General features: G+C 37.6%; 1 protein-coding gene across 1 annotated transcript in view; it reads left to right on the top strand.

Moving 5' to 3' along the window:
- The window catches only part of LOC124619698 (rab3 GTPase-activating protein non-catalytic subunit), a 170,878-nt gene that overhangs the window by 26,995 nt on the left and 118,096 nt on the right, over positions 1 to 25,787 (top strand). Inside the window, exon 9 of the mRNA XM_047146253.1 lies at positions 19,114 to 19,297. Within this exon, the coding sequence (XP_047002209.1) occupies positions 19,114 to 19,297 (184 nt within the window). The remainder of the gene's footprint in view (positions 1 to 19,113; positions 19,298 to 25,787) is intronic.

Below are 25,787 nucleotides of genomic sequence, written 5' to 3'. Positions count from 1 at the left end.
TGGCTGACTGTGTTTTGTGACGTCAGATGTGCAGAACGAACCTAAACTTGGCCGCCGTCGTAAATGATGCGCACTTTAGGAACAAATCTTACCTTCATAGTCTCGGATGTTTTTGAATTTAGCATATGTTAAAATTAATGATTAAGCAAGGAACACATTTTATTTTATTTTTTTTTGTTTTCTCCAAAACAGTTTCTGCTCCGAGATACAGACCTCCAAAGATGACACTGTACATACCATTTTGAAGATGCGAATTTTGGAAAAAATTTTAAAATGCTGTATCTCTGGAATAGTTCTACATATTTTGTTGGGATTTTTTTATTTGAAAGATAATTGCTTTATGATTACAAAGAAACCCTCCATTTGGACTTATCTGTCAAAGTTCTTCAAATTTTTTTTAATGCCAATCCATAATTTTTTCTCTTCCCTGTTGATTACTACTGTATAGTTCTGCATTCCCTGAAAAGGAGAGCCCCCACTTTTAGATTGAACAGCTTTTATAAACAATTGAAATTTTGCAGTACATAAAACCCATTTTCTCATCACATAACGGGCGCTCAAAAATCAAAACCTAGCCTTATTTAACATAATTTTAATTTCAAAAGATGAAGAAGACACTCATTTTTCAAACATTTTAAATGGTTACAAAATATGTGTGAAAGGTCCAAGCATGTAAAATTTTCAATTTATACAACCTCTGTGCACTCTGTTTTGTACTGAAATTACCCAGTCAGTGGACTAAAAATATGTTCCACTGCTTCAGTATCTTCCTTTGATATAGAGTGATGCCTTCCTGTTGAACCAAGAGGATCTGGAGCACTTACAATCTTCAAAACATTGTGAACAGGAAGTGAGCACTGATGGCATTGTTGCTGTCCTTCAGCTGGAAACCTATATCCAGCAGCTGGTCCATGTGGTAGCATAAAGTTCACTACAGTTATGTTTAACTCATAACTGGTGTCTATAATCTCTGCAATCTACCAGTCACAGTCATACACACATGCCACAAACATCCCCCCTTCTCAGATTGTGAATCTGAATATTATCCTGCTGTTTCTGAGGTGTTGGCCAAACAAACGAAATTTCTTCTTTCTTGCTGTTTAAAGTGCATGCAGTATGAGTTCATACATCGCTGTGAGTCCAAAAATGTGTCTTCTGAATTCCTTTCACAGGGGTAGTTTGTTTGGACCATTCTTCTTCTTTCTGCTCACTGAATTCTTCGATTTCCTCGTTGGACAAAATAATAAGGGCTGTGAATGTGTAAGATTTCACGACACTCGTAAAATCCTCAGCATTCTGAATTGCAGCTGTATTTTGTCTGGAAAGATTATGTTTTGTAGCATGGTACTTCAGCAGGCCACCTACACCATCACAAGGCCACTTCCGGTGGCCAGTAGCACTGTGTACCTAGTCAGTTGGCACAAGTGAACGGTTTTTAAAATGACTAGGAGCACTGTCAGGAATAATGATGATCTTCTCTGCCCCTCTTTGCAGTTGAAGAATTTTGTGCATTGCTAGCAAAGCGTGTGCTGAGTCATGTCCTGTGGTATCACTTATAACTGCAACACTTGTGGTCTTGTTTTGAAAATATGTCACTCCTATAAAAATTGAAACCCGGTCATTACTCAAATGATACCCTTGTGCTTCTTGTGGGAGAATTACAGACCAGTTCTCAGCAAAATCACAGTGAAACACTAAACATTGTTCATCAGCCTGTACATACCCTTTCACTTCTGCAGTGTGTTGTTCTTGCAATTTCTTCAGATGCTGGTGTGTCACTGCTTTCACTGACCATTTACCAAGTTTATCAATGAAACTGTCAAAGGTAACAGTTTTCTTAATTAGTTTATTTTCCTCCCATGTTGCATATGTAATTTCTGCAGAGTTATCTGCTACATCTTCCAGGCCAAGTGTTTGTAAAGACAGTCCTCCCTTTCAAGGGCAGTCACCACATTCTTGAAACAAACAAGTCTCTCACTTTACGTCACAGACTACTAATGACTTCGCACGCCCAACCAAGGTGTCATATGTCACATGCTCCCGTAAGTTCTTCAAAGTTATCACACAAAGCTCAAAATTCCTGCAGTACACACATAAAAAGACATCTCTGGGTGGGTGTGGAACTACCTACTTAGGTTGTAGTGCATAAAATTTTGATCTTCCAATATGTGAAGTACATTTGCTCTTATAAATTGCAAAAGTTTCTATAATACTGTGATTCATGTAGCTCTTCACTTTCACAATTTTTTGACCTCACAGATACGGTTATAGTGTCATTTTTTCACTCTTGCGAGAACAGTCTCATTTATCTTTCAGATAAAATGACTACACTATTTCAACTTGAGCTGCTTCTACAAGATGACCATAATAGGGATCTGGTCTTCCAAAGACTCCTTTTACAGATCTCACATTTCTTGATTTGTCTACCATGTACTTTGATACTGATGGAAGATGGTTCAAAATTGTTTTCTTTGAAAGTCTCTCTGGAATAATATTTAAAACTTGCACCTTTTCACTATAGGATGCACAGTATTCAACAGCTGAATTGATATTTGTGAAAAATTCCTGGCAAGAGGTGCAAGAGCGCTTTTGTTCACTTTATTCAGAAGATGGAATTTCTACTCTGAAGAGTGTGGTCAGTTTTCTGTAGTGTTTTCATCCATAGCTTTAGTATTTTCTCTGTGCTTTCTTGATGCATAGATCTTATGACTCGACTTCACTGACCATGGTTTCTTAACAGGACTAACACCTACCTCTGTAGCTGACTGATTCTCAGGGTATTTAATTCTTCCATTATTGATGCAAAACCTGCACGAAGGGAGGCTTCACCTTGTTCAGATACTATCATTGTTGTTATTCTGTCTAAACATTTAGAACACTAAAAGTTGTCACTGGGAACATCTTCACTTTGAAACAGAGTCTTCAAGTGAGAACACTTATTCCCAACCTGATCAAAGTCTGTTTTTTTGTTTGTCATATATATATATATCACTCTTTTACTGATATGAAAATAGTCAGCACACTTTACTCTCCTGTGGCCCCGTCAAAAGCCATTTCAAATAGTCCTTTTCACATAACACACTACAACTGTGTCAATTGGCAAATTCCATACGAAAACACAGAACTAACTGGATGGTCTCAGATTTCTTAGAAGTCTCTTCAGCAAACAAATTAGCGCTGAACAACTACAGTCAGAAACCTGCAATGAACAACCACGACAAAGAAACTGACAAGAAACTACAACAAAGTGTAGGAAATAGCTGCAGTAATGAAAGTGAAAAGAAATAACTGCAACAAAGGAGCGATAAGAAATAACTGCAACAATGACAATGGAAATAAACACTGTAACGGAGAAATTGGTAAGAAACAAATTCTGTGAAGACATACATTACCCTTGAAAGTTAAATATATTTTTTTAAATAAAACCTATCCAACTTAAAAGTGGAAGTTCTCCTCTCCAGAGAATATAGTACTACATGGTACTAATCAACAGAAAAAAATCTTAATTTTTCTGGACTGGCATTTAAAAAAAAAAAAAAAAAAAAAAAAAAATTTCTGTAAATTATAAAAAAAAATTGAAAAGGCAACAGTAAAAGAACTTTGACAGATATGTCCAAATTTAGGATACCATTTTAATCATAAAACAAGTATCTTTCAAATAAAAAAACTCTAACAAAATATCTAGAACTGCTACAGAGATACAGCATTTTAAAAATTTTTCCGAAATTTGCATCTTCAAAATGGTGTTTGCAGTGTCATCTTTGGAGGCCTGTATCTCGGGACAGGAATTTTTTTTTGGAGAAAACAAAAAAATACATGTTTCTTACTTCTGAATTTCAACATATGCTAAATTCAATAACATCCAAGACTATGAAGGTAAACCCCCTGCCTGAAGTGATACGGATTATGCCTTTGTTTCATTTCAAAGATTTTTCCTCTACAACTGAGCTAGGTCTTTTTACTTCTAAATTGTGATGGCAGTCCACTATGGAATGTGTTGTGGTTACTTGCGTACCACAGTATGGTACTGGGTACATAAACTGACACTGCATGAAGAGGTGAGACATGAATGTTAAAATAACAATGGTTGTTACTGAAAATTGCCTACATTAAATAATGGGCTACAAAACTCAAAGTATTGTAGTACTTGTCTTAACTGAAATTGTGGAGGCTTTTCTCGTTTCCATACACGACAGTGCTTTATCTTCAAACTACTTACTTGAGATATTACAAGCAGTAAAAATTTTTTTCACAATACTTTTTCAGTCGTAAAAAAAATATTGTAACTCTAGCTGGAAAGAAAGTAGATTATATTTGAATAGCTTGTAATTACCACTGGATGACACAGTTTGATGAAACTGAAAATATAGTAATATTGGATGAAATGCTTGCCAACAAAACTCTTATGAGCTGTGGCCGAATTGGTGGTAGTAGTTATCATGGTCACAGGCAATGAGGGTCACTAAGACTCACACGAAATATTTGTACAAATACTTGCACAGAAGTATAACGAATAGGAGACAGTAAAACGTAGGTCCTTTTCATGCAACAATTTGGTAGCCACCGCAGTAATCGTTTACTCTGGTTAGGTGGCTGCACACCACTGGGAACTATATTGGAACCTTACGCTGCAAACACCTCCGTCTCTCATGACATAGTTGATGTTCTGCCCACAGCAGCAGAGTTCCTTATTGCTAAACATGTGCATGAAAAAGAAAAGATAGATAAATTTATGGGAAATTGACATGTAGGACCCCCATCATGGCAATGTTGAATGTCTGTACTTTAATAGTTGTCTGAGAGACACTTGCAGTCACATTTAACATTATTTACAAATTTTCCTTAACATTACATTTAAAATGTTTGTTTCTATTTCTTCTGTTTCAGCAATCCTTACCAATCTGTTATATGTTGATTCATTTTAAAATTATTTTTCTCATTTTTTTTCATCGTCATTTATTCATGTTTGTTATTTACATACATTAATCAGTGTTGTTGTTAATTTAATAGTTATGTAGAGCACCATGGAAAGTGTATATTAAATTATTTTATTTTAATTTCTGACCATGCAAAGATGTACACCGTACACCACCTAATAATATCTCCCTCCAATCCAAAGTTATTCCATCTTTTTGTTAAATAATTTCTCAACAGCTTCATAAATTTTATGCCAGTAGTGCTACATCTGTGAAGGTTTGAAACTAGTTTGTATGTTACCCAGAAGAGGTGCCGCCATAGCTCTTGTTTATTGTTTACCAGCATCCCTTCTGTTGGACCAATGCTGAAGTTCAGTCCAAAACAGTACTACTTCATTAATTTTAATGGCTGCAAACAATGCTAAACTCAGTGCGGTTATTGTTAGGTTGATATTGTTAGGCGACAAAGCACTAGTGGCACAAATTGTTCTGACTTGTAACAACTTCTACCAATTTAGAACTAGGGACTAGGGAGCTCATACCGTGAGAGACTCAGCCACATAATTTTTGTAAACGGTACTTGAAAGCCAGTGGTATTTCATGTCAGTTACAACTCCCCTGCCGTCCACTGTGTCCCTCTGTGAACATAGGAAATCCCATCGAAAACCCATTTCAAACCCTCTGTGCAGTCTATAACTAAGTACATTGGTGAATGTATGCTAGTATGGCACAATAGATACAGTTGGCCCTGGATGTGCCCCGACTGATGCTTATTGCTTTTCTGATATCAAACTAAAGTTGTGATGATTATGCCTGGTTGTGATGATTATGTCTAAGTATATGTTCTCAAAAATTCACACGTAATGTCTGTTTGTTTTGAATCATCTGTGAGCCATCCAAGTACAAAGTTTAACTATCTTCAAAACTGCTCTTTTATCATGGTTAGTACACACATAAACGAGATGCAACATAAACATCCTAACAATTTGTCGTAAGCGTATAATCTGAACCTAACATTTTCCACTGCTAACTTGGTATTGCTTACACTGATTTTAGTGTGTTATATACTAAACAACTATATTTGATGCATGTTTCACTGCAAGGAAAAATTACGAGGCCATCAAATATGTGCAATGTGTTAACCTGGTAAAGATGTAATCTTTCTAGCTTATACATTGTCTTACCAAAAGAGTAGATGATTTCAGAATTTCTGTTGACATCTTGAACACAACAAAAAAATGTCTCTCCTTATTTTTGTACAAACTGTTAAATGGGAAACACTGAGAGAAGATCTTGTAGTAGTAGTAGTAGTAGTAGTAGTAGTAGTAGTTGTTGTTGTTGTTGTTGTTGTTGTTATTGTTATTGTTGTGTTTTTTGTTTGATGCAGTTCTCCATGCTGCTCTATCCTCTGCAAGCCTCATCATCTCCATATAACTACTGCAGCCTACATCCTTTTGAACCTGCTTACTATATTGATCTCATATTCTCCCTCTACAATTTTTATCACCCTTCCCAATACTTCCCTCCAGTACTAAATTGGTGATTCCTTGATGTCTCAGAATATGTCCTATCAGCTGATCCCTTCTTTTAGTCAAGGTATACCACAAATTTCATTTCTCATCAATTCTATCCTGATCGTTTACCTGATCTACCTATCTAATCTTCAGCAGTCTTCTGTACCCCCACATTTCAAAAGGTTCTATTCTCTTCGTGTGTGAACCATTTATCTTCAATACAAGAATTTTAGGAAAAGGACCTGTTCCTGTTGAGTTTCAGACATACACAATGAAAAGATTGTTACACATTGTAGCTTTTGGCCAAAGTGTTCTTCAGCAAAGGAAACACACACACACACACACACACACACACACACACACACACAGTCGCACAAACAAGCATACATCACGCACATATGACAGCTATAATGTGTAACAGTCTTTTCATTGTGCCTGCCTGCAACTCTTTGGGCCATCTTAACTGTGGGCAACAATCTTTCCTTCTAATATTGTTGATATTCCAGCCTGAGATTTGAATTGTTTGATTTCACTGCCATACATGGGTACACTCCAGACAAACACCTTCAGCAAAGACTTCCAAACACTTAAAATCTGTATTCAGTGTTCACAAATTTCTCTTCTTCAGAAACACTTTTCTTCTTGTCATTGCCAGTCTATATTTTGTATCCTCTCTACTTCAGCTATCATCAGTTACAGCAAAACTACACTTTTACACTTTTCAAGGGACTTAAAAAGGCGTAAAATACGGTAAAATGTAAACTTTGGGAAATAATGTTTTAAGCTGTAAAAGTTACATATAGGCTCCCCCCTCCTTGCATTTTCATAGTTTATTTATGGTATATTTACATAATAGGTATCAAAATACTCATTAGGGGACTTGTTTATTATCCAATAAAGGTTATCTAAATTTTCTATTATGTTTACCCACTGACGTAATGGAACTGATTAACTATCTGGAAAGTAGAAACGTTTTGGCTTAATTTTGTTCAGCATAATCATTGTTTTTGGGATGCATGCAAATGTGATTAATTATTTAAATAATGAAACATTTCATCAGTTGCGTATTTTTTCATGCTTAGAATGACGCTTTCCAAAAATTTATTCTCACTGTGAAACACACATATTTACATACATATTTTTTGCATCTCTTGCAATCGAATCACCATTTTGAGGTTAGATGTCAACTAACTCTACAAGTGGCCAAACAACAAAATGTGTGAAATGTGCTTTTGAGCTGTCATAATGAGAGCGACAATCACAGAGCTGCGCATGTATAGTAGAGACTGAAAACTGTTGTGATTGGTCATTATTCGAACGAATGTTTTTATTCCCATCAGCCACCAAGCCAAGTAGTTGTTGGCATTGGAAGGAAATAAAGCATGAATTGTTCCGACTTTTACCAATTCACACCTTTTGAGTAGAGTATTGTGGTTTCAACAAACTTAACCAAATAACAGTTGTAAACACTGCTTAAAGGCCAATGCCATGCGTGTGTCATTTTATGTCAATTACGTCATTTTTGTCTCCACGAACATTGTTTCATAAAGCATAAATTGCTGAAAAATTATAATTATGATAAAGTAAAATTAGGTGCAACTTGACATTTAGAATGTAGGAAAATTGACGGGAGCAATAAAAAAATGTCACAACAGTGGGAAAATGTTAATTCTGGGAACATAAAAGCTGGTTTATACTGTTTTGTGCTACCATATAGCGAAACTCATCTACTACTTTTAGTGTCTCATTTCCTAATCCAGTTCTCTCTGTCTTGCCTGATTTAATTAGTCTTCTTTCTGTTAACTTTGTTTTGCTTTTGTATCTTATATCCTCCTTGCAAAACATTACACATTCTGTTCAACTGGTTTTCCAGGTCCGTTCCTGTCTCTGACAGAATTGCAATGTCATCAAAGGTTTTATTTCTTCTCACTGAACTTCAGTACCTTCTCAAGATTATTCTTTGATTTCCTTTACTGCCTGTTCAATGTACATGTTGAATAACATCCGGGATAGGCTACAACCGTGTCTCACTTCCTTCTCAACCAGTGCTTCCTTTTTATGCCTGTCCATTCTGATGTCTGCCATATGCTTTCTGTGCAGATTGTATGTAACTTTTTGCTCTCTGTATTTTATGACTGCTACCCCTCAGAATTTCAGAGAGTATGTTCCAGTCAATATTATCAAAAGCTTTCTCCAAATCTACAAAAACTTTTAAAAATAGGTTTGCTTTTCCTTAACTTTTCTTCCAAGATAAGTCATAGGGTCAGTATTGCCTTGTGTGTTCCTACATTTCTTCAGAATCCGAACTGATTCTCCCTGATTATGGCTTGTACTGGTTTTTTCATTATTCTGTAAGTAATTTTTGTTAGTGTTTTGCAGCTGTGTCTTATTAAACTGATAGTTCAGTAATACACCAGTCAGCACCTGCTTTCATTGAAGTTGGAACATTCTCCTTAAAGTCTGAGGGTATTTCCCCTTTCTCATACATCTTGCATATCAGATGGAATAGTTTTTTTTTTTGTGGCTGTATCTCCTGAGGATATCAGTAGTTTTGAGATAATGTCATCTATCCCAGGGGCGTTGTTTTGACTTAGGTCTTTCAGGACTATGTCAAATTCTTCTCTCAGTACCATGTCTCCCATCTCATCTTCATCAACAGCCTCTTCTTTCTATAATATTGCCTGCGAGTTCGTCTCCCTTTTATAGACCTCCTATATAATCCTTCCACCTTTCAGCTTTACCTTCTTTGCTTAGAACTGCTTTTCCCTCTGAGCTCTTGAGATTCCTACAGCTACTTTTCTGTTCTCCAAACATCTCTTTAATTTTCCTATAGGTAGTGTTGTTCTCTCCACTAGTTATATGCTTCTGTATTCTTGCATTTGTCCTCTAGCTGCTCCTGCTTGGCCGTATTAACTTCCTGTCAATCTCATTTTTTTAGCTGTTTTTATTCCCTTTCAGCTGCTTCATTTTCTGCATTTTTATATTTTTTCTGTTCATCAATTAAATTCAATATCTCCTGTAATATCCTGGGATTTCTGCTAAGCCTTGTCTTTTATCTATTTGACCCTCTGCTGCCTCTTCAATCTCTCAAAGCTATCTATTTGTCTTTTTTGTTTTCCTTTCCCCTGTTTCAGCCAATTGTTGCTAAGGCTTCCTGTGAAACTCTCAAAAACATCTGGTTCTTTCAACGTATGCAGATCCCATCTCCTTACTTTTTTCATTGTGACTAAATAAAACACCTACAGCTGTCCGTATGATTTTATTTTATTTTGTTGCAACCAGTTTCAATGCTTCAATGCATTATCTTCAGGCTGTCATTGCTGTGGCATGGGTTGATATGATCCCTATATACTTCACATCAGTTGGATGTATATCACATCTGGATACGCAGATAATGTGTCAGCACTGCCAGCTGACTCGAGAACCATTCAAATACAATTTTTGGAAAGCTGACACATTATCTGTGTATCCAGTAATATACGGGGATCATATTAACCTGTGCCACATCCTGCTTTCATGATTCTTAAATCAAGTGTTAGCGATGATTAAATTATGCTCTGTGCAAAATTCTACCAGGAGGCTTCCTCTTTCATTACTTTCACGCAGTTTATATTCGCCTACTATTTTTCTTTCTCTTCCTTTTCCTACTATCAAATTCCAGTCCCTCATTACAATTAAATTTTCCTCCCCCTTAACTATCTGAATAATTTATTTTATCTTGTCATACATTTTTCAACCTCTTCACCATCTGCAGAGTTGGTTGACATGCAAACTTGTACTACTGTGGCGTGGGGCAGCAGGTAAAAATGCTTGATTTGTTAGTAATTTTGTAAGTTGAAATGTTTGGTAATCTTGTATGATTTTTGAATATCATAGCCTTTTACAAAGGCCTGAAACTATTCTTGAACAGCCAGTAAGCAATGGAGAACATATTGTTCTTAGTCTTCAGTCCTTAGGTTCACCATTCAGCTCACTGAAAATGAAATAAAATGTTCTAACTCTCAAAGAGTAGTGCAGAGGAGTCGGGAATAATATCAATAAATAAAAGTCCGCTGTTGTTTCAGTGAGAAGTATATTCTGACAAAATTTCGCAAGCACAAGTATTGGTTTTGAAAACATTAAAGCCTATTCTCTCGTACTGAGCACCTGACGCATTTCAAATTTGGTTTCTACATGTTGTCCCTAGTTATGTAAAGTTAATTGCTCATCTTAAAAGTGGAGAAATAATCTCAGACGCTCACCACACAGTTTTCTATAATATAGCGGGTGGCACATGAAACAGAACATTAAAAATGATACATAGGTTTGCCAGTAAATCAGTACCCAACTAGGTTCATTTTTACACAGTTTCACAAATTAGATGCAATATCTCATTCGATCGAAAAATCAATAATGTCACTTGTCATTAACACCTTGTGAGTCGTAAGCGGACTGTCATGGAAAGAATCACAGCACATTCCATAGAGGAGTGTAACATATTCCGTTTGACTGATGATGAACAAATAACTTCCAAACTTCGGTCTTTATATAGATGTGGTGCAGACAGCAAATGAAACACTCACTTTGTGGTTGCGTACAGCATTGGAGCTGTGGTCACCCAGCATCCTTTTTGATTACAAAATTATTTATATCACTGTTAGTCTAAGACCTACAGTGATACCAATTTTTCTCCAAGTAAATGTATATTCTGTTCATATTGTATAAAATTCTCACACCAATAACTTTTAAACTTTAACTTTAAGAATTTTTCAAGTGGAGCTGGGAATAGGTAGTGGCCCCTGAACTCTCTCTTTATTTCCGTATCTTTGTGGAATTAGAATATCATGGTGAAAGTTCGTACAGTTGCATTACTAGGTACTTATGTCAAATACCATGCTATCATTTTAGCTTTTTATCTAAGGTAAATGAATCTTAACAGTGGCAAATCTGGGATAGAATAATGACAATATTATGAAAGGATAGATTTTTAGTCACCATATAGCAGAGATGTTGAATCACAGACAGGTAAACCATAAAGACTGCTAAACAAGTAAGGTATTCTTCTGAATTACACAACATACACACAAATGCAGCTTGCACACACATGACCACTGTCTCTACCTAATGAGCCAGAACTGAAATCCCAGTCCAGGGAATGGAATCATACAGATTCATCACATAGGCAGAAATTTTGTAGCAGTCCCTCTCCTGTAATGGTAATTGTCGTCATAGCCTATGACATTTGAGCAGTGATTTTGTGCAGTTTCATCTCACTTGGATGAACTGTTAATACACTGTACTTCTGTCAAACTTTCCTGCAACAACAACTGTGACAAACTATTCGGGAGAAATGTCCTGAACGTCTACACAGTGCATTAATTCTTGAGGATAACGCGAGAGCCTGTGTGGCAGTGGGTGTGTGGAATTTGCTCACATGAAGGGGGCTGGGAAGTAGAGGAGCATTCACCATACTTGCCATACGATTGATGACCTCATACCAGAACTGGAGACATTACCACAGCAGTGATGTGTGATCTGACAATTTGCTCATGGTGAGGCCACGGGTATTCGACATCCTCCACAGTGTTGGCAGTGTGTGACAGATTTGTTGGGAGATTATTTCTAGGGACTCTAAAGATATCACAGGTCCTTGTTAGTGCCCTATATTATTGTGTACTGTTGTAATTGTCCATCAAACTAGTTTTAAATGACAAAATTTGTTTCGTCTTTTTTCTTATGCTATATCTTTATGACAGGGTGTGTGTTAATCCATTTCCCTACATGTAATGTGTATGTATGAATTAACCTTCCATTTACATATTTTAGAATTGTTTGATTCAATACCTTTTTGAGACAAAAAAGTTGCCATTACCTTTTACAATGACCTTTGCAGATATGAATTGTGCCTCAAAATGTGAAAATGCGAAATTATGTAATAGATGCTATTTCATAGCAGATTGTATCCAGGGGAACTATTTTATGAGGGATGGATTGAAACAGCTTTATTCTCCGTATATAATGCTGAAAATGTTGCTATTGTACATCATTTGGCAAAGCCCAATTTGGAAAGATAATGTGTGTAAGAATCTGGTTGAAAAATAAAAAGTGCACAAACATGGTGATGTATCACTGTGGTTGATGCTCTGGTGCAGTACCAAGTGTGTGGGCAGTTTAATGGTATGTAAATAGATGCAATGTAGTATTCAGACATGGGAACTAGCATTTTATAAGAAGGAAACATATATTTTTGCTAGCTGAAATACAGAAGTTTTTACAATGTGGACATTTTTAATGTGAAAAATTAGGTGGCAGATGTGTTGAACAGTTGTTTCGTCAGGCATGAACTATGTTGGTAACAAGACTCTGCTAACCTCTACAAGAAGTTGCCCAGTACCATTCCTGAATGCTTTGTATTGTGAGTTGTTCATTGTTTTCTGTTCCTATTTTGATACTGGTGAAGTGGTTAATACTGGCACATCACGGATTACAATTACGACCCTTACAACACCAAAGGAGGTCAACGATCCCTGTGGCAGGGTGTCAGTTCTGCTCTCTCAGAACATGGATGTATGCTGCTGTCCTGTGAGAGGGAGGTGCGGCTTTTTTCTCCATCATTGCCACTACCCCCCTTTCGGCCAAAATTCTAGTTGGTTTATGCTTGCCACGGTGTGCCACTATATAATGTCACTTATTTGACAGCAATGATATTCTTCCTGTAACATTCAAGTAGAGCTGCTTTTGGTTCTACTTCTGTGCTAAGTGCGTTGTCAGTTCTATTTGCAGTGTCGTCAAGCCTGATTTGCATGCATGTGAATGTCCACAAAAGATTGAAATTAATATTCTGCAGATTTTGTAATAATTGAATTGGGTGAAAAAATACAAATAATGTCCAGAAACACCGTAAATTGGAGATGCATCAGTTCACCAACAGGAAAGTGCTGCTGCTTTACAAAAGAACAAACATTTGTTGAAAGCTTAAATAAAGCCAGACAAAAAGAAAAGGCTGTTTAAGTTTTTTCGAAAGCAAACATTCCAGTTGAAAAGTTCCCAGGCAACACTTACTTAATAATCAGCTTCAAAGAACTAAGGCTTTGTCTGTCATAACTCATGTGGTGTGAAAACCTTTTAAATTTGTGAGTCAAACCATTTACAAACAAACAAAAAAATAGATACAAATTTCGACAACAATAGATGCAAATTTTGCAAAAAATAGATGCCACATTTTCCGGTCCCTAACAATTAAATATCTCATCTTAAACACTAGTATTTCAGTGTGGCCCATGTGGAGGACTTGTGTAAAACTAAATGCTAACTCCAAGTACTCTCAAACAGTATCTAACTGCCCATACCTTTCCTGAAAGGCATGCTTTCTTAACAGATGCCATACTTCCCCTCAGTATGATTACATAGAGCTACGGAATGTACTTCAAAGAACATAATATAATTGGATAGATAAAAAAAAACTACTTACCAAGTGGTGGCAGGAGAACACACACAAAAAAGGTAACACGTATCCAAGCTTTTGGAGCCAGTGGCTCCTTCTTCTGGCTGAAGGGTTGAAGGGGAAGAAAGAGAGTGAAGAAAAAGGATTGGTGAGGTTTAGGAAAAGGGATAGTGTTTGGAAAAGTCACTCGGAATCTCGGGTCAGGGCAGACTTACCAGATGGGATGAGGAGAAGAACTGATTGGTGGCAATTGCACCAGACACTATCTGAAGACTTGAGCACTTAAAGGTGGAATATAGGGTAATATGCAAGACAGAGGTGACTGCTAAAACTTCATGCACAAGTTAAAAAGAGTGAAAAGACAAGTGTATTGTATGTGATAGAGGTGGGAAGGGGTCTATTACTTGGTAATAAACCACTAGTCACTCAGTATTATCCTGGTCTTGAATGTATTAATCAGCCAATTCTACAAGGTAAAGACGTACTAAAATCATGCCCTGAAATGAGCTCCATTCTATCTGAGATTTTGCCCACTACATCTAGAATAGCTTTTTGTCACCCTCCCAATCTCCGCAATATGCTTGTCAGACCCTATCCTCCTTCTGCACCCATCTCCCTACCATACTGCTTGTGTCCCTGTACTGTTTGCACTGCAAGACTTCACCTATGCACCTTCCTACCACTACCTATACCAGCCCTGTAACTGGCAAAACATGTACTATCAAAGGGAGAGCCACCTGTGAAACGACATTTGTCTTATACTGACTGTGGGAAAACTTGGGAATTTTTCATCCAGGAGCTAACCAGTAAAAAACAGGAATTTTTCATTGTTTTAGTCTTCAGTTAAATTTTTGCAATTTTGATTGGCAAGAACTGATAAACAGCAAAATGTGTCAAAGGCTTCAGGACAAAGACTATGGAAAACTTCATAACAATAAACTGCTGCCAATGAGTGTGACATCACAACTGTTTACATTAAGTTCATTTGAGCAGCTGCCATGTGCAGTTGAGTTTCGTATTGGCCGTACCTTTTCCCGCTTCAGGTTACTTGAAGTGTAGCTGTTAGCAGTATCAACAGTAGTAACAAGCAGCTAGATGCTACGTGGAAAATTTTTTCTGGCACACACAAGCTGTAGTATTTGTACATGCGCAGAGCAGTCTGTGTTGTAGTGGGGATGGGGTAGTTTCTGCGTGAGCCATTTTCCCGTTTGGTGATTTTTCGCTGTTTCCTCCTAGTTTACAGTTCTCACGTCAAATGAAAATTGATTTCTGTGGCTGAGAGCTGTCAAGTGAATTAAAATACATTCATAGAATTAAGGAGGGCTACAAAATGTTATTAGTTTCAGTTTTCTGATTTTGTTTTATTCCCACAGTTTTGGTAGTCAAGCATTAATTGACTTGCAGAACAATGAAGTTATTTTTATCAGTTTGCTAAATAAAGGTGGCTTTTATTAATCTTTTCCGCAGAGGCAGTCAATTTATTAGAAACGAAATGTTTCATTCCACATTATTTGCTAGTTTCAACAGTTCATTGAATTTCAAATCCACATTTTCATGTTCTGTCACATACAGCATTATGCCATAATAAAGAACCAAACATAATACAGTACTGGTACTCCAAGAAAATTTGCATCCTGAAAACCACACTGAAAGGCTTAATATCAGGTTGGGCCTACCTCATTGTCAATCTGGGCATATGAATGTGCACTTTAAGCTGAATTATGCATTTTAGTATGATTTACGAAATTCCGATGCTCCAGCATCCTCTGATGTTCTATTTCTTTTATGATGTCATGTAAGATCTCGTAATAATATATGGACAAACAGGCTATGTCACCTACAATGAATTTCTTAAATCACCGAGCATTCAGCTCTAATTTGAAATGTAATACATTGAGGACTAGCCACTGAGAAGAATTTGGAGCCCAGAAGACCAGACTTTAATGTCATTATTTAAAATCTTACTGGCACTTTCGTGTGATGTATTGTAAAGCGTAACACATGCAAAAAGACCAATATTACATGTGAAAGCTTAGCTTTTCTTGTAGGTACACTATATACATTAATTTAAACCATTAACTTTTCCTATTTGTGTGTTGATGCTACTTAATAGTGATGTTGCTATTGGCTGACTCCATCAAGTGTCCTATGCTCTGAATATCTGCTGTCAGTGGCTGGTGAGATCACGTGACATGAGCTATGATTGGCTTACAAAAGTGCATTTCAGTCTCGATTTCAATCCTTCAGAAACTAACGTGCTGTGTTTGGTGGAATTCGAATGTATACTTTTGTAATACAAATACAAAAATATGCAGTGTAAATGTTGCTGGACATAAAAGATCTTTCCAAAACTTTGTTGAGTTTTTTCGTCCTCTGAAGTGCCGGGAAGTTCTACGCTGATGTATAAAATATTTACCATTCAAAAGATTGATATTTTTACAGCTCCAAAGGAAATTATACTGTTACTTATCATGGAAAAAGTGAATTTTTCACCATTGAAGAAGCGTACTTTCATGTAGGAAAAAGAGGTTTTTTTTTTTTTTTTTTTTTTTAAAACTGGGAAATCTGGAAAAAAAACCGGCAATTTTGTTTTTCTTGTCCACATATACACCCTGGTTATGTAAATACTGTTCGGCCATCTTGGCATGACTATGACCAAGTTATCATTTACAATGACTGGCCATAGGCTGGCAACACATAATATCTTGTTGCAGAATATGCACTACAACATGACAGTCGTGACCTTGGTGCCTGTTTCATCACACTTGCCATCTGGATTCTTCCCCTAGTCACTTGTTTCTCTGAACTCCATCATCATCATTCAGCCTTTTCCCACGTCATGTGGGGTCTGCGTTGCTTTGCTGGACCCTTCTCTTCCATAAATGCCTATCCAGTGCTTCTTCTCTGAGCCATCCTGTCTCCCGTAGGTCCCCTGCTACCTTTTCTTTCTATCTCAGCTTCGGTCTTCTTCATCTTCTCCTTAATCCTTATATTTCTAGGTCTTCAACTCTTCTCCCCACATAGTACTCCCCTTTTCTCTGCACATGTCCGTGCCATCTTAGCCTACTTTCTTGGATCTTCTTCCCTGTGGGTCCCACTTTCACTGTTCCCCTGATGTACTCATTCCTTAGTCAATCCCTTCGTGCCACCCCACTCATCCACCTTAACATTCTCATTTCTGCCGCTTCCATCTTTTTCTCTTGGGCTTAGGTGATTGGCCAAGTTTCCGCACTATACAGCATCACAGGTTTCACCACAGACTTGTAAAGCTTTCCTTTCATTCTGCAGCTAATCTTCTTTGTTTCTCTGAAGCCCACAGGTGGGAATTGGCGCTACAACATATCCTTGGTTCTCACCCCCACCAGACCTTAATTTACGTTAATTTCTTCAGTCTTAACATTTCTTCACAGTGACTATTCCTTTCTGCACTCCATTTCAGTTTTCTTCATCTTTTATTTTGTGACCTGCCTGTTTTTCACTGTTCATCTTCCACCTCTATCACATACAATGCACTTAACTGTTTGCTCTTATTAAGTCATGCACGATGTTTTAGCACTAATCTCAGTCGTGCATATTACCCTAGCTTCAACTTTTAAGCTCTTAGGTTTTCAAATGTTCTCTATTGCAGTCCCCAACAATCAGTCTTTTCTTCTCATCCCATCGGTAAGTCTCCAGTGACCTGGGGTTCTGGATGACTTTTCCAAACTAGAGATGATGGTCATGTGTGCGTGTGAGATGTGCTTGCTTGTGTAAATGAATGTGCTTATATTGCCTTTTATGAAGAAGACTTTGGCTGAGAGATAAATGTGTAATAGTCTTTCTATTGTGCCGGTCTGCAACTCAAAAGTTATCTTTATGGTGAGCAGTAATTTATCTTTTTCTTTATATTATTAGTGCTATTATTTCTTTTCAGAATAACAGTTTACATCATCCTGTGTCATGTGTCCTAATAGTATATTTATATATTCAGTATAATAATAATAATAATAATAAAGGATAAAGTTGAATCATACCAATTATACTATCAACTACAGGAGTCATACCACACAATATCCACAAGTACATCAACACAATACAGCTACATCCAAACGTATATATACAACTACAGAAATCTGTCATTATTGATACATGTTCAATTACCAGAAAGTTCCTAAATGCAATGTAACATATACCGTACAGTTAAAAGGAAGTCACGCTTGATCAAGGTCCGCATCACTTTCCATTTTTAACCAGACATAACATCTGAGACAGGAAAGAGAAATAAGAAGAAGAAGAGGAAGAAGTAAGCTAGTTGAGCACTAGTGTCTGATTGCATCCGGTTTGCTCAATGGTTGACAGGATTAGGAGCACAGAGGGAGAAGAAAAATAATGAGTCATCCAAAACATTTCATGGATGGAATTCAATCTGAATATCTCTCTGGGTTGGGCAGATGTCATGTGACATTCGTTCAAGTTGATGATTGATTCCTTTACTCAGTTTTCTTTATTACAGAGGACAGTCGACCCTCCGACCGAACACGCCCAGCTACCATGCCCGCCAATAAATAGTGCTTTGTGTAAATATTAGCTGTATTTAATCAAAACACTACAAGTGACACATCAAGCGAAAGTTACTTTCATTCTTAAGTTTTGTGTAACACACAGCATCGCATCGTCACTATGTAGAAATCTGCTGTCAGTTCACTCTTTTTTAGAAATATTTAATCAACTGTGATTTTGTTAGTTAAATAAATTTTCCTTAGAAAAGAATATGAATTACTATTTTCCTCTGTTGTCTCATCCACATTTACAGCCACACTTGGTGGTTCTTGGATAAAACATCCATCAATGTATAACACTACAAGGCACTCTATTGTTCCACTTTGAACTATTAAGTCTACGTCTTATGACAAATGATATGCCACGTTGTATATCACAAGTGCATGAGCGTGGAATAACATGCATTGAAACATTGTAGTACATTACCAAAAATGATGGTAGTTCATGATTCATATTCCGTGAGCCCCTGTTTACCAAATCCCTGCTGTCTCTTATAGTCTCTCTTCCAGAGCTTTGAGAACTTTAGTTCACATTTTGCTTTCTTCTCTTTTGCATTTATTTCTTTATGTTTTCCCATCTATCCTTTTTGTGGTAATTTTTACTTCTGATTGTAGTTAATGTAATATTGTCATCTATTGCTGTTATTAGCTACGTGAATAGTATATGTGCTTATGGTATTAATGTGGCAAGTATAATTATTATAAATAACCATTGTTTACAGGTTACCGTGAAGCCCAGTGCAGTTGGATTGAAGTTCAAGAAGAGATAAGACAGCGAAGCACTGGCATACAGCCTCGTTTAGCTCTTTTCCTAGTTATTTTTTCACCAAAGAGGGGCAGTATTGAAATTTGGGCAATGGAGCAAGGTCCAAAGGTTGCCACATTCAAAGTCAGTGCACATGGAAGGTAAATTCTCTGTTTATATTCCTACATCTTCTTGTCACAATGCTCAATAGTTTATAACACCTTATACTTCATTTCTAGTGCTAACGAGATGAAGTGTGACTGTTCAATGTTGCTTAGAGCTGAAACAATTTTCATCCTAATCAGCCATTTTAATTTTTTTCAAAATGACTTCTAAAGAATGGTAGAAAGACTGGCTAGTACAGCCAAAAGAATCTCTGTCCCACATGCCTTTTTTTTGTGTAAATACTTGACCTTTGAAGATCTTCAATTTAGGACATGAAACTGAAAGGGGGGCGGCAAGGTAAAAATGATAATGATAAACAAGTAAAAACCAACAATTTCTTCTCCTTGAATTAAGAACTTTAATTACTCAAACATTGTCTTGGAAGACTCTACAGGAATGATTTTTGGGGAGCTGTATTATATTTCTCGATTCTTCACTTAATAATAATAATAATAATAATAATAATAATAAATGGAAGTGTGGTTTGCTCATGCTTGCTACTATAAATCTGCAACTAATGCTCACAGATCTGTGAGGATTACAAGGTATAGGAACTTCAAAGGGAAGGTCAAACACATGAACATCAGTTTACAACATGTCAGTGCAGGTTACCTGTATGTTTATGGTATACAGTGGTGCCACGAGATGCCCAGTGTGCTTCAAAACTCTGAATACAAAGAAAAAATTCAATTTACAATGGCGTTACAATGTCTTCCATGCAAAGGATTGTGGGTCCTTGGAAAGAGAATCTGAGCAATTTTCCCAAACATTTTCACTATGAAATTATATTTTTGTATTTAGGAGGAATGCTCAAAAGACAAATTTGCAGTTTGAGTAAGTTACTTTATTACTTTTCATATTGGCAAACCATTGCACAGTTTCATTGAAGGAGAGTTTATAAATACATGTTTAGTGTTCACAGCTGAAAATATTGCTCCCGAAATACATGAAAAGTTTCAGGCAATTAGTCTCTTTCGTTCAACTGTTTGATTCATAATTCAAGAAATAGCTAATAATGCTTCATATTTGGTAATGGCTCTTGCAGAAAAGGTATTGCATTTTCTTTGGTGCTAGATGAACCTACAGACATTTCTGATTCTGCTCAGTTGGCAGTTTACATTCTCAGACTAGATTGTAGCCCATGGTCACAGAACAACAATTGGACACGATTTCAATGGAAGACACAACAACAAGGGCTGATATTCTCAAATGTTCACAAGTGAATGTTGACAGTATGGTTCTGCAGTGGAAGAATCTCGCTTCTGTAGCTATATGTGGTACATACTGTGTTTGGCTGAAAATCAGTTTCATAGTACTTTTACAAGAAGTGCTGAAATCATTATCCATTCCATATGAGATTTTTGCAATACATTGTGTTCTCCACCAAGATATTCTTGTGTCAAGAATATGAACATGAAGAAAATAATGAGTGTGGTGACTTGTACAACAGATTTCATCTCCCAGAACATCATCATTTCGAAGTCTTTTTGGAAGGTCTCTAAAGCATTTTTGGTGATGTACCATACCCCAGTGAAATATGCTGGCTGAAAGTGGAGGTAAAGTCCTTGACAGATTTTTTTGAACTTTGTAGTGAAATCAATATATTTACAGACGTGAGTCGCAAGCCTTGTGCAGAATTGAAAAATTAAAGTTGGGTACCAGATCTGGCCTTCCACTGTGATATTATGCACCATATGAATACTTTGTTGTTGTTGTGGCCTTCAGTCCTGAGACTGGTTTGATGCAGCTCTCCATGCTACTCTATCCTGTACCAGCTTCTTCATCTGCCAGTACCTACTGCAGCCTACATCCTTCTGAATCTGCTTAGTGTATTCATCTCTAGGTCCCCCTCTGCGATTTTTACCCTCCACGCTGCCCTCCAATACTAAATTTGTGCTCCCTTGATGCCTCAGAACGTGTTGTACCAACCAATCCCTTCTTCTAGTCAAGTTGTGCCACAAACTCCTCTTCTCCCCAATCCTACTCAGTACCTCCTCATTAGTTCTGTGATATATCCATCTAATCTTCAGCATTCTTCTGTAGCACCACATTTCGAAAGCTTCTATTCTCTTCTTGTCCAAACTATTTATCGTCCATGTTTCACTTCCATACATGGCTACACTCCATACAAATACTTTCAGAAACGACTTCCTGACACTTAAATCTATACTTGATGTTAACAAATTTCTCTTCTTCAGAAACAATTTCCTTGCCATTGCCAGTCTACATTTTATATGCTCTTTACTTCGACCATCGTCAGTTATTTTGCTCCCCAAATAGCAAAACTCTTTTACTACTTTAAGCGTCTCATTTCCTAATCTAATTCCCTCAGCATCACCCGACTTAATTCGACTACATTCCATTATCCTCCTTGTGCTTTTGTTTATGTTCATCTTATATCCTCCTTTCAAGACACTGTCCATTCCGTTCAACTGCTCTTCCAAGTCCTTTGCTGTATCTGACAGAATTACATAGTCATCGGCGAACCTTAAAGTTTTTATTTCTTCTCCATGGATTTTAATACCTACTCCGAACTTTTCTTTTGTTTCCTTCACTGCTTGCTCAATATACAGATTGAATAACATCGGGGAGAGGCTACAACCCTGTCTCACTCCCTTCCCAACCACTGCTTCCCTTTCATGCCCCTCGACTCTTATAACTGCCATCTGGTTTCTGTACAAATTGTAAATAGCCTTTCGCTCCCTGTATTTTACCCCTGCCACCTTCAGAATTTGAAAGAGAGTATTCCAGTCAACGTAGTCAAAAGCTTTCTCTAAGTCTACAAATGCTAGAAATGTAGGTTTGCCTTTTCTTAATCTAGCTTCTAAAATAAGTCGTAGGGTCAGTATTGCCTCACGTGTTCCCAATATTTCTGCGGAATCCAAACTGATCTCTCCGGAGGTCGGCTTCTACCAGTTTTTCCATTCGTCTGCAAAGAATTCGCGTTCGTAATTTGCAGCTGTGACCTATTAAACTGATAGTTCTGTAATTTTCACATCTGTCAACACCTGCTTTTATTTGCGATTGGAATTATTATATTCTTCTTGAAGTCTGAAGGTATTTCGCCTGTCTCATACCTTTCGCTCACCAAATGGTAGAGTTTTGTCAGGACTGGCTCTCCCATAGCTGTCAGTAGTTCTAATGGAATGTTGTCTACTCCCGGGGCCTTGTTTCCACTTAGGTCTTTCAGTGCTCTATCAAACTCTTCATGCAGTATCATATCTCCCGTTTCATCTTCATCTACATCCTCTTCCATTTCTATAACATTGCCCTCAAGTACATCGCCCTTGTATAGACCCTGAATTTAGCATTACAGTGTAAAAATAAGTCAATTTCAGAGGTGACTGCATTCAGAGCTTTAAGCTGAAACGCTCTTTGTGGAATAGACAACTTGGAAATGGGATCACTGTGTGCTTCTCCAAGTTGTCATCTTTAACAGTGGGAGCAGAGCGGAATTTCGAACAATATCAAAATACTCATTGATCTTCTCCACAAATCTGAGGTTCATTACCAGGATTTTGAAAAGTTAAAAGAACAATTTAATGTCTTTTCACTTCCGTTTTCAGTTGGAGCTTATGGATCTACAGTGTTACAGGCAGCTGCATGATAAATTTCATAACTAAATTAGCCTCACAGACTTTTATAAGAATTTTCCTCGACATATATTTCCACGACTTTACAAGATGTTGATGTTTGAATCTACGTACTTGTGCAAGCAACCTTATCCAACAATAAAGAGAATGACATCCTCCCACATAGTCTGGCTGACAGACTTTGACTTAAGTGCTTGTCTTGGATTAGCAGTGCTCAGAAAGTGATATCAAACTTTGATGCTTTATTGAAAAGAAAAATAAGTAATTTTCATCAACATCTTGTATTTTTATGTTTAACATTTAAATAATATGGTAATGAAATACACGATTGTCAATTTAAATTTCATCGTAAAACTCCATTCATAGGATGCATTTGTCATAAGAAATGTCACGTTTTGTTGTTTTGTACTTAGTGGCACCATGTCCTCTCTCTCTCTCTCTCTCTCTCTCTCTCTCTCTCTCTCTCTCTCTCTCTCCCTCTCCCCCCCCCCCCTCTCTCTCTCTCTCTCTCTCTCTCTCTCTCTCTCTCTCTCTCTCTCTCCAGTCTTCTGGCTGGTCTGATGTGGCCCGTCACAAATTCCTCTCCTGTGCTAAACTCTTCATCTCAGAGTAGCACTTGCAACCTATATCCTGAATTATTTGCTGGATGTATTCCAATCTGTGTCTTCCTCTACAGTTTTTGCCCTCTGCTGCTCCCTCTCGTACCGTGGAAGTCATTCCCTCATGTCTTAACAAATGTCCTATCATCTTGTCCCTTCTCCTTATCTGTGTTTTCCACATATTCCTTTCCTCTCCGATTCTGCGCAGAACCTTCTCGGTCCTTACCTTATCAGTCCACCTAATTTTCAACATTTATCTGTAGCATCTTATCATAAATGCTTCGATTCTCTTCTGTTCTGTTTTTCCCACAGTCCATGTTTCACTACCATACAGTGCTGTATTCCAGACGTACCTTCTCAGAAATTTCTTTCTCAAATTAAGGCTGATATTTGATATTAGTAGACTTGGCCAGGAATGCCCTTTTTGGCATTGCTAGTCTGCTTTTGATGTCCTCCTTCCTCCATCCATCGTCGATTATTTTACTGCCTAGGTAGCAGAATTCCTTAACTTCATGACCATCAATCCTGTTGCTAAGTTTCTCGCTGTTCTCATTTCTACTACTTCTCATTACCTTCGTCTTTCTTCAATTTACTCTCAGTCCATACTGTGTACTCATTAGACTGTTCATTCCATTCAGCAGATCATGTAGTTCTTCTTCACTTTCACTCAGGATAGCAAGGTCATCAGTGAATCGTGTCATTGATATCCTTTCTCCTTGAATTTTAATTCCACTCCTGAACGTCTCTTTTATTTCCATCATCGCTTCCTTGATGTACACATTGAACAGGAGGGACGAAAGGCTACATCCTTGTCTTATACCCTTTTCAATAAGAGCACTTTGTTCTTCATTGTCCACACTTATTATCTCCTCTTGGCTGTTGTACGTATTGTATATGAGCCATTTCTCCCTATAGCTTACCCCTGCTTTTTTCAGAATTTCGAACATCTTGCACCATTTTACACTGTCGAATGCTTTTTCCAGGTCAATAAATCCTATGAATGTGTCTTGATTTTTCTTTAGTCCTGCTTCCATAATTAACCACAATGTTAGAATTGCCACTCTTGTGCCTTTACCTTCCCTACAAAGAATAACTTCTCTTAACAAAGGTTTATTCAGCACTTGCACATACCAGACCTCTGAGCGAACTGCCTCCGGCCAGAACACATACAGTATATACGAGGGCGGTTCAGAAAGTAACCTCCGATTGGTCACAGTGCGGGTTGTGGGGGAAGTAGCGACGCCATCTGTGTGTTCACGCACTCAACAGGTCAGTCGGCATCAAGCCGTGGTCGAGTGAACGTCGTACCTGCGCTAGTTTAGTTTTTGTGGCAGTTTGAAATGTGTGCTGCAATAGAAAACCCCGCCAAATGTGAAGTGCGTGCTGTCATAAGGTTTTTTACAGCCAAAGGATATTCTGCAGCAGCTATTCATCGTGAGCTTTGTGCCGTGTACGGACCAAGAGTTATGAGTGAAGGAGTTGTCCGTGAATGGGTACGTTTATTTAAAAGTGGACGAGAAAACGTTCATGATGAAGAGAGGAGTGGTAGACCATCATTGGTGACTGACGAACTCGTTCAGACAGTTGATGCAAAAGTTCGTGAAAATCGACGTTTCTCAATGTCGGAGTTGTCTACTGGTTTTCCACAGATTTCTAAGACTCTCTTGTACGAGATAGTGACAGCAAGATTGGGTTACCGTAAGTTCTCTGCACGATGGGTGCCCAAAATTCTTACCGACCACCACAAAACTCAAAGAATGGCCTCTGCATTAGACTTTCTGTCACGTTATGAGGACGAAGGAGAACCATTGTTAAACAGAATCGTGACCGGTGACGAAACATGGATTAAGTACGTGAACCCTGAGACAAAAGAACAATCAAAGATGTGGGCACATTCAAATTCGCCTACCAAACCAAGAAAAGCCTCGCAAAATTTTTCTGCCAGAAAACTGATGGCAACGGTGTTTTGGGATGCCAAAGGGGTGTTGTTGGTTGAATTCATGGAACGTGGTACGACCATTAATCAAGACGTGTACTGTGAAACAATAAAAAAGTTACGACGGGCTATACAGAACAAACGCCGTGGTATGCTGACTTCCGGTGTCGTTTTTTTGCACGATAACGCCCGTCCTCACTCTGCTCTCAGAACAATGGCCCTTCTTGAGTCCTTCAAGTGGGACGTTATCAACCATCCACCTTACAGCCCAGACCTGGCGCCAAGTGATTATCACCTCTTCATGCATTTGAAGAAATGGCTCGGGTCACAGCGGTTTGATGACGACGAAGAGCTCAAA

Source organism: Schistocerca americana, chromosome 6, assembly GCF_021461395.2.
Source record: "Schistocerca americana isolate TAMUIC-IGC-003095 chromosome 6, iqSchAmer2.1, whole genome shotgun sequence".
Taxonomy (NCBI): domain Eukaryota; kingdom Metazoa; phylum Arthropoda; class Insecta; order Orthoptera; family Acrididae; genus Schistocerca; species Schistocerca americana.
Note: the sequence above shows the minus strand (reverse complement) of the source record. Positions and strands in the feature narration are given on the sequence as shown.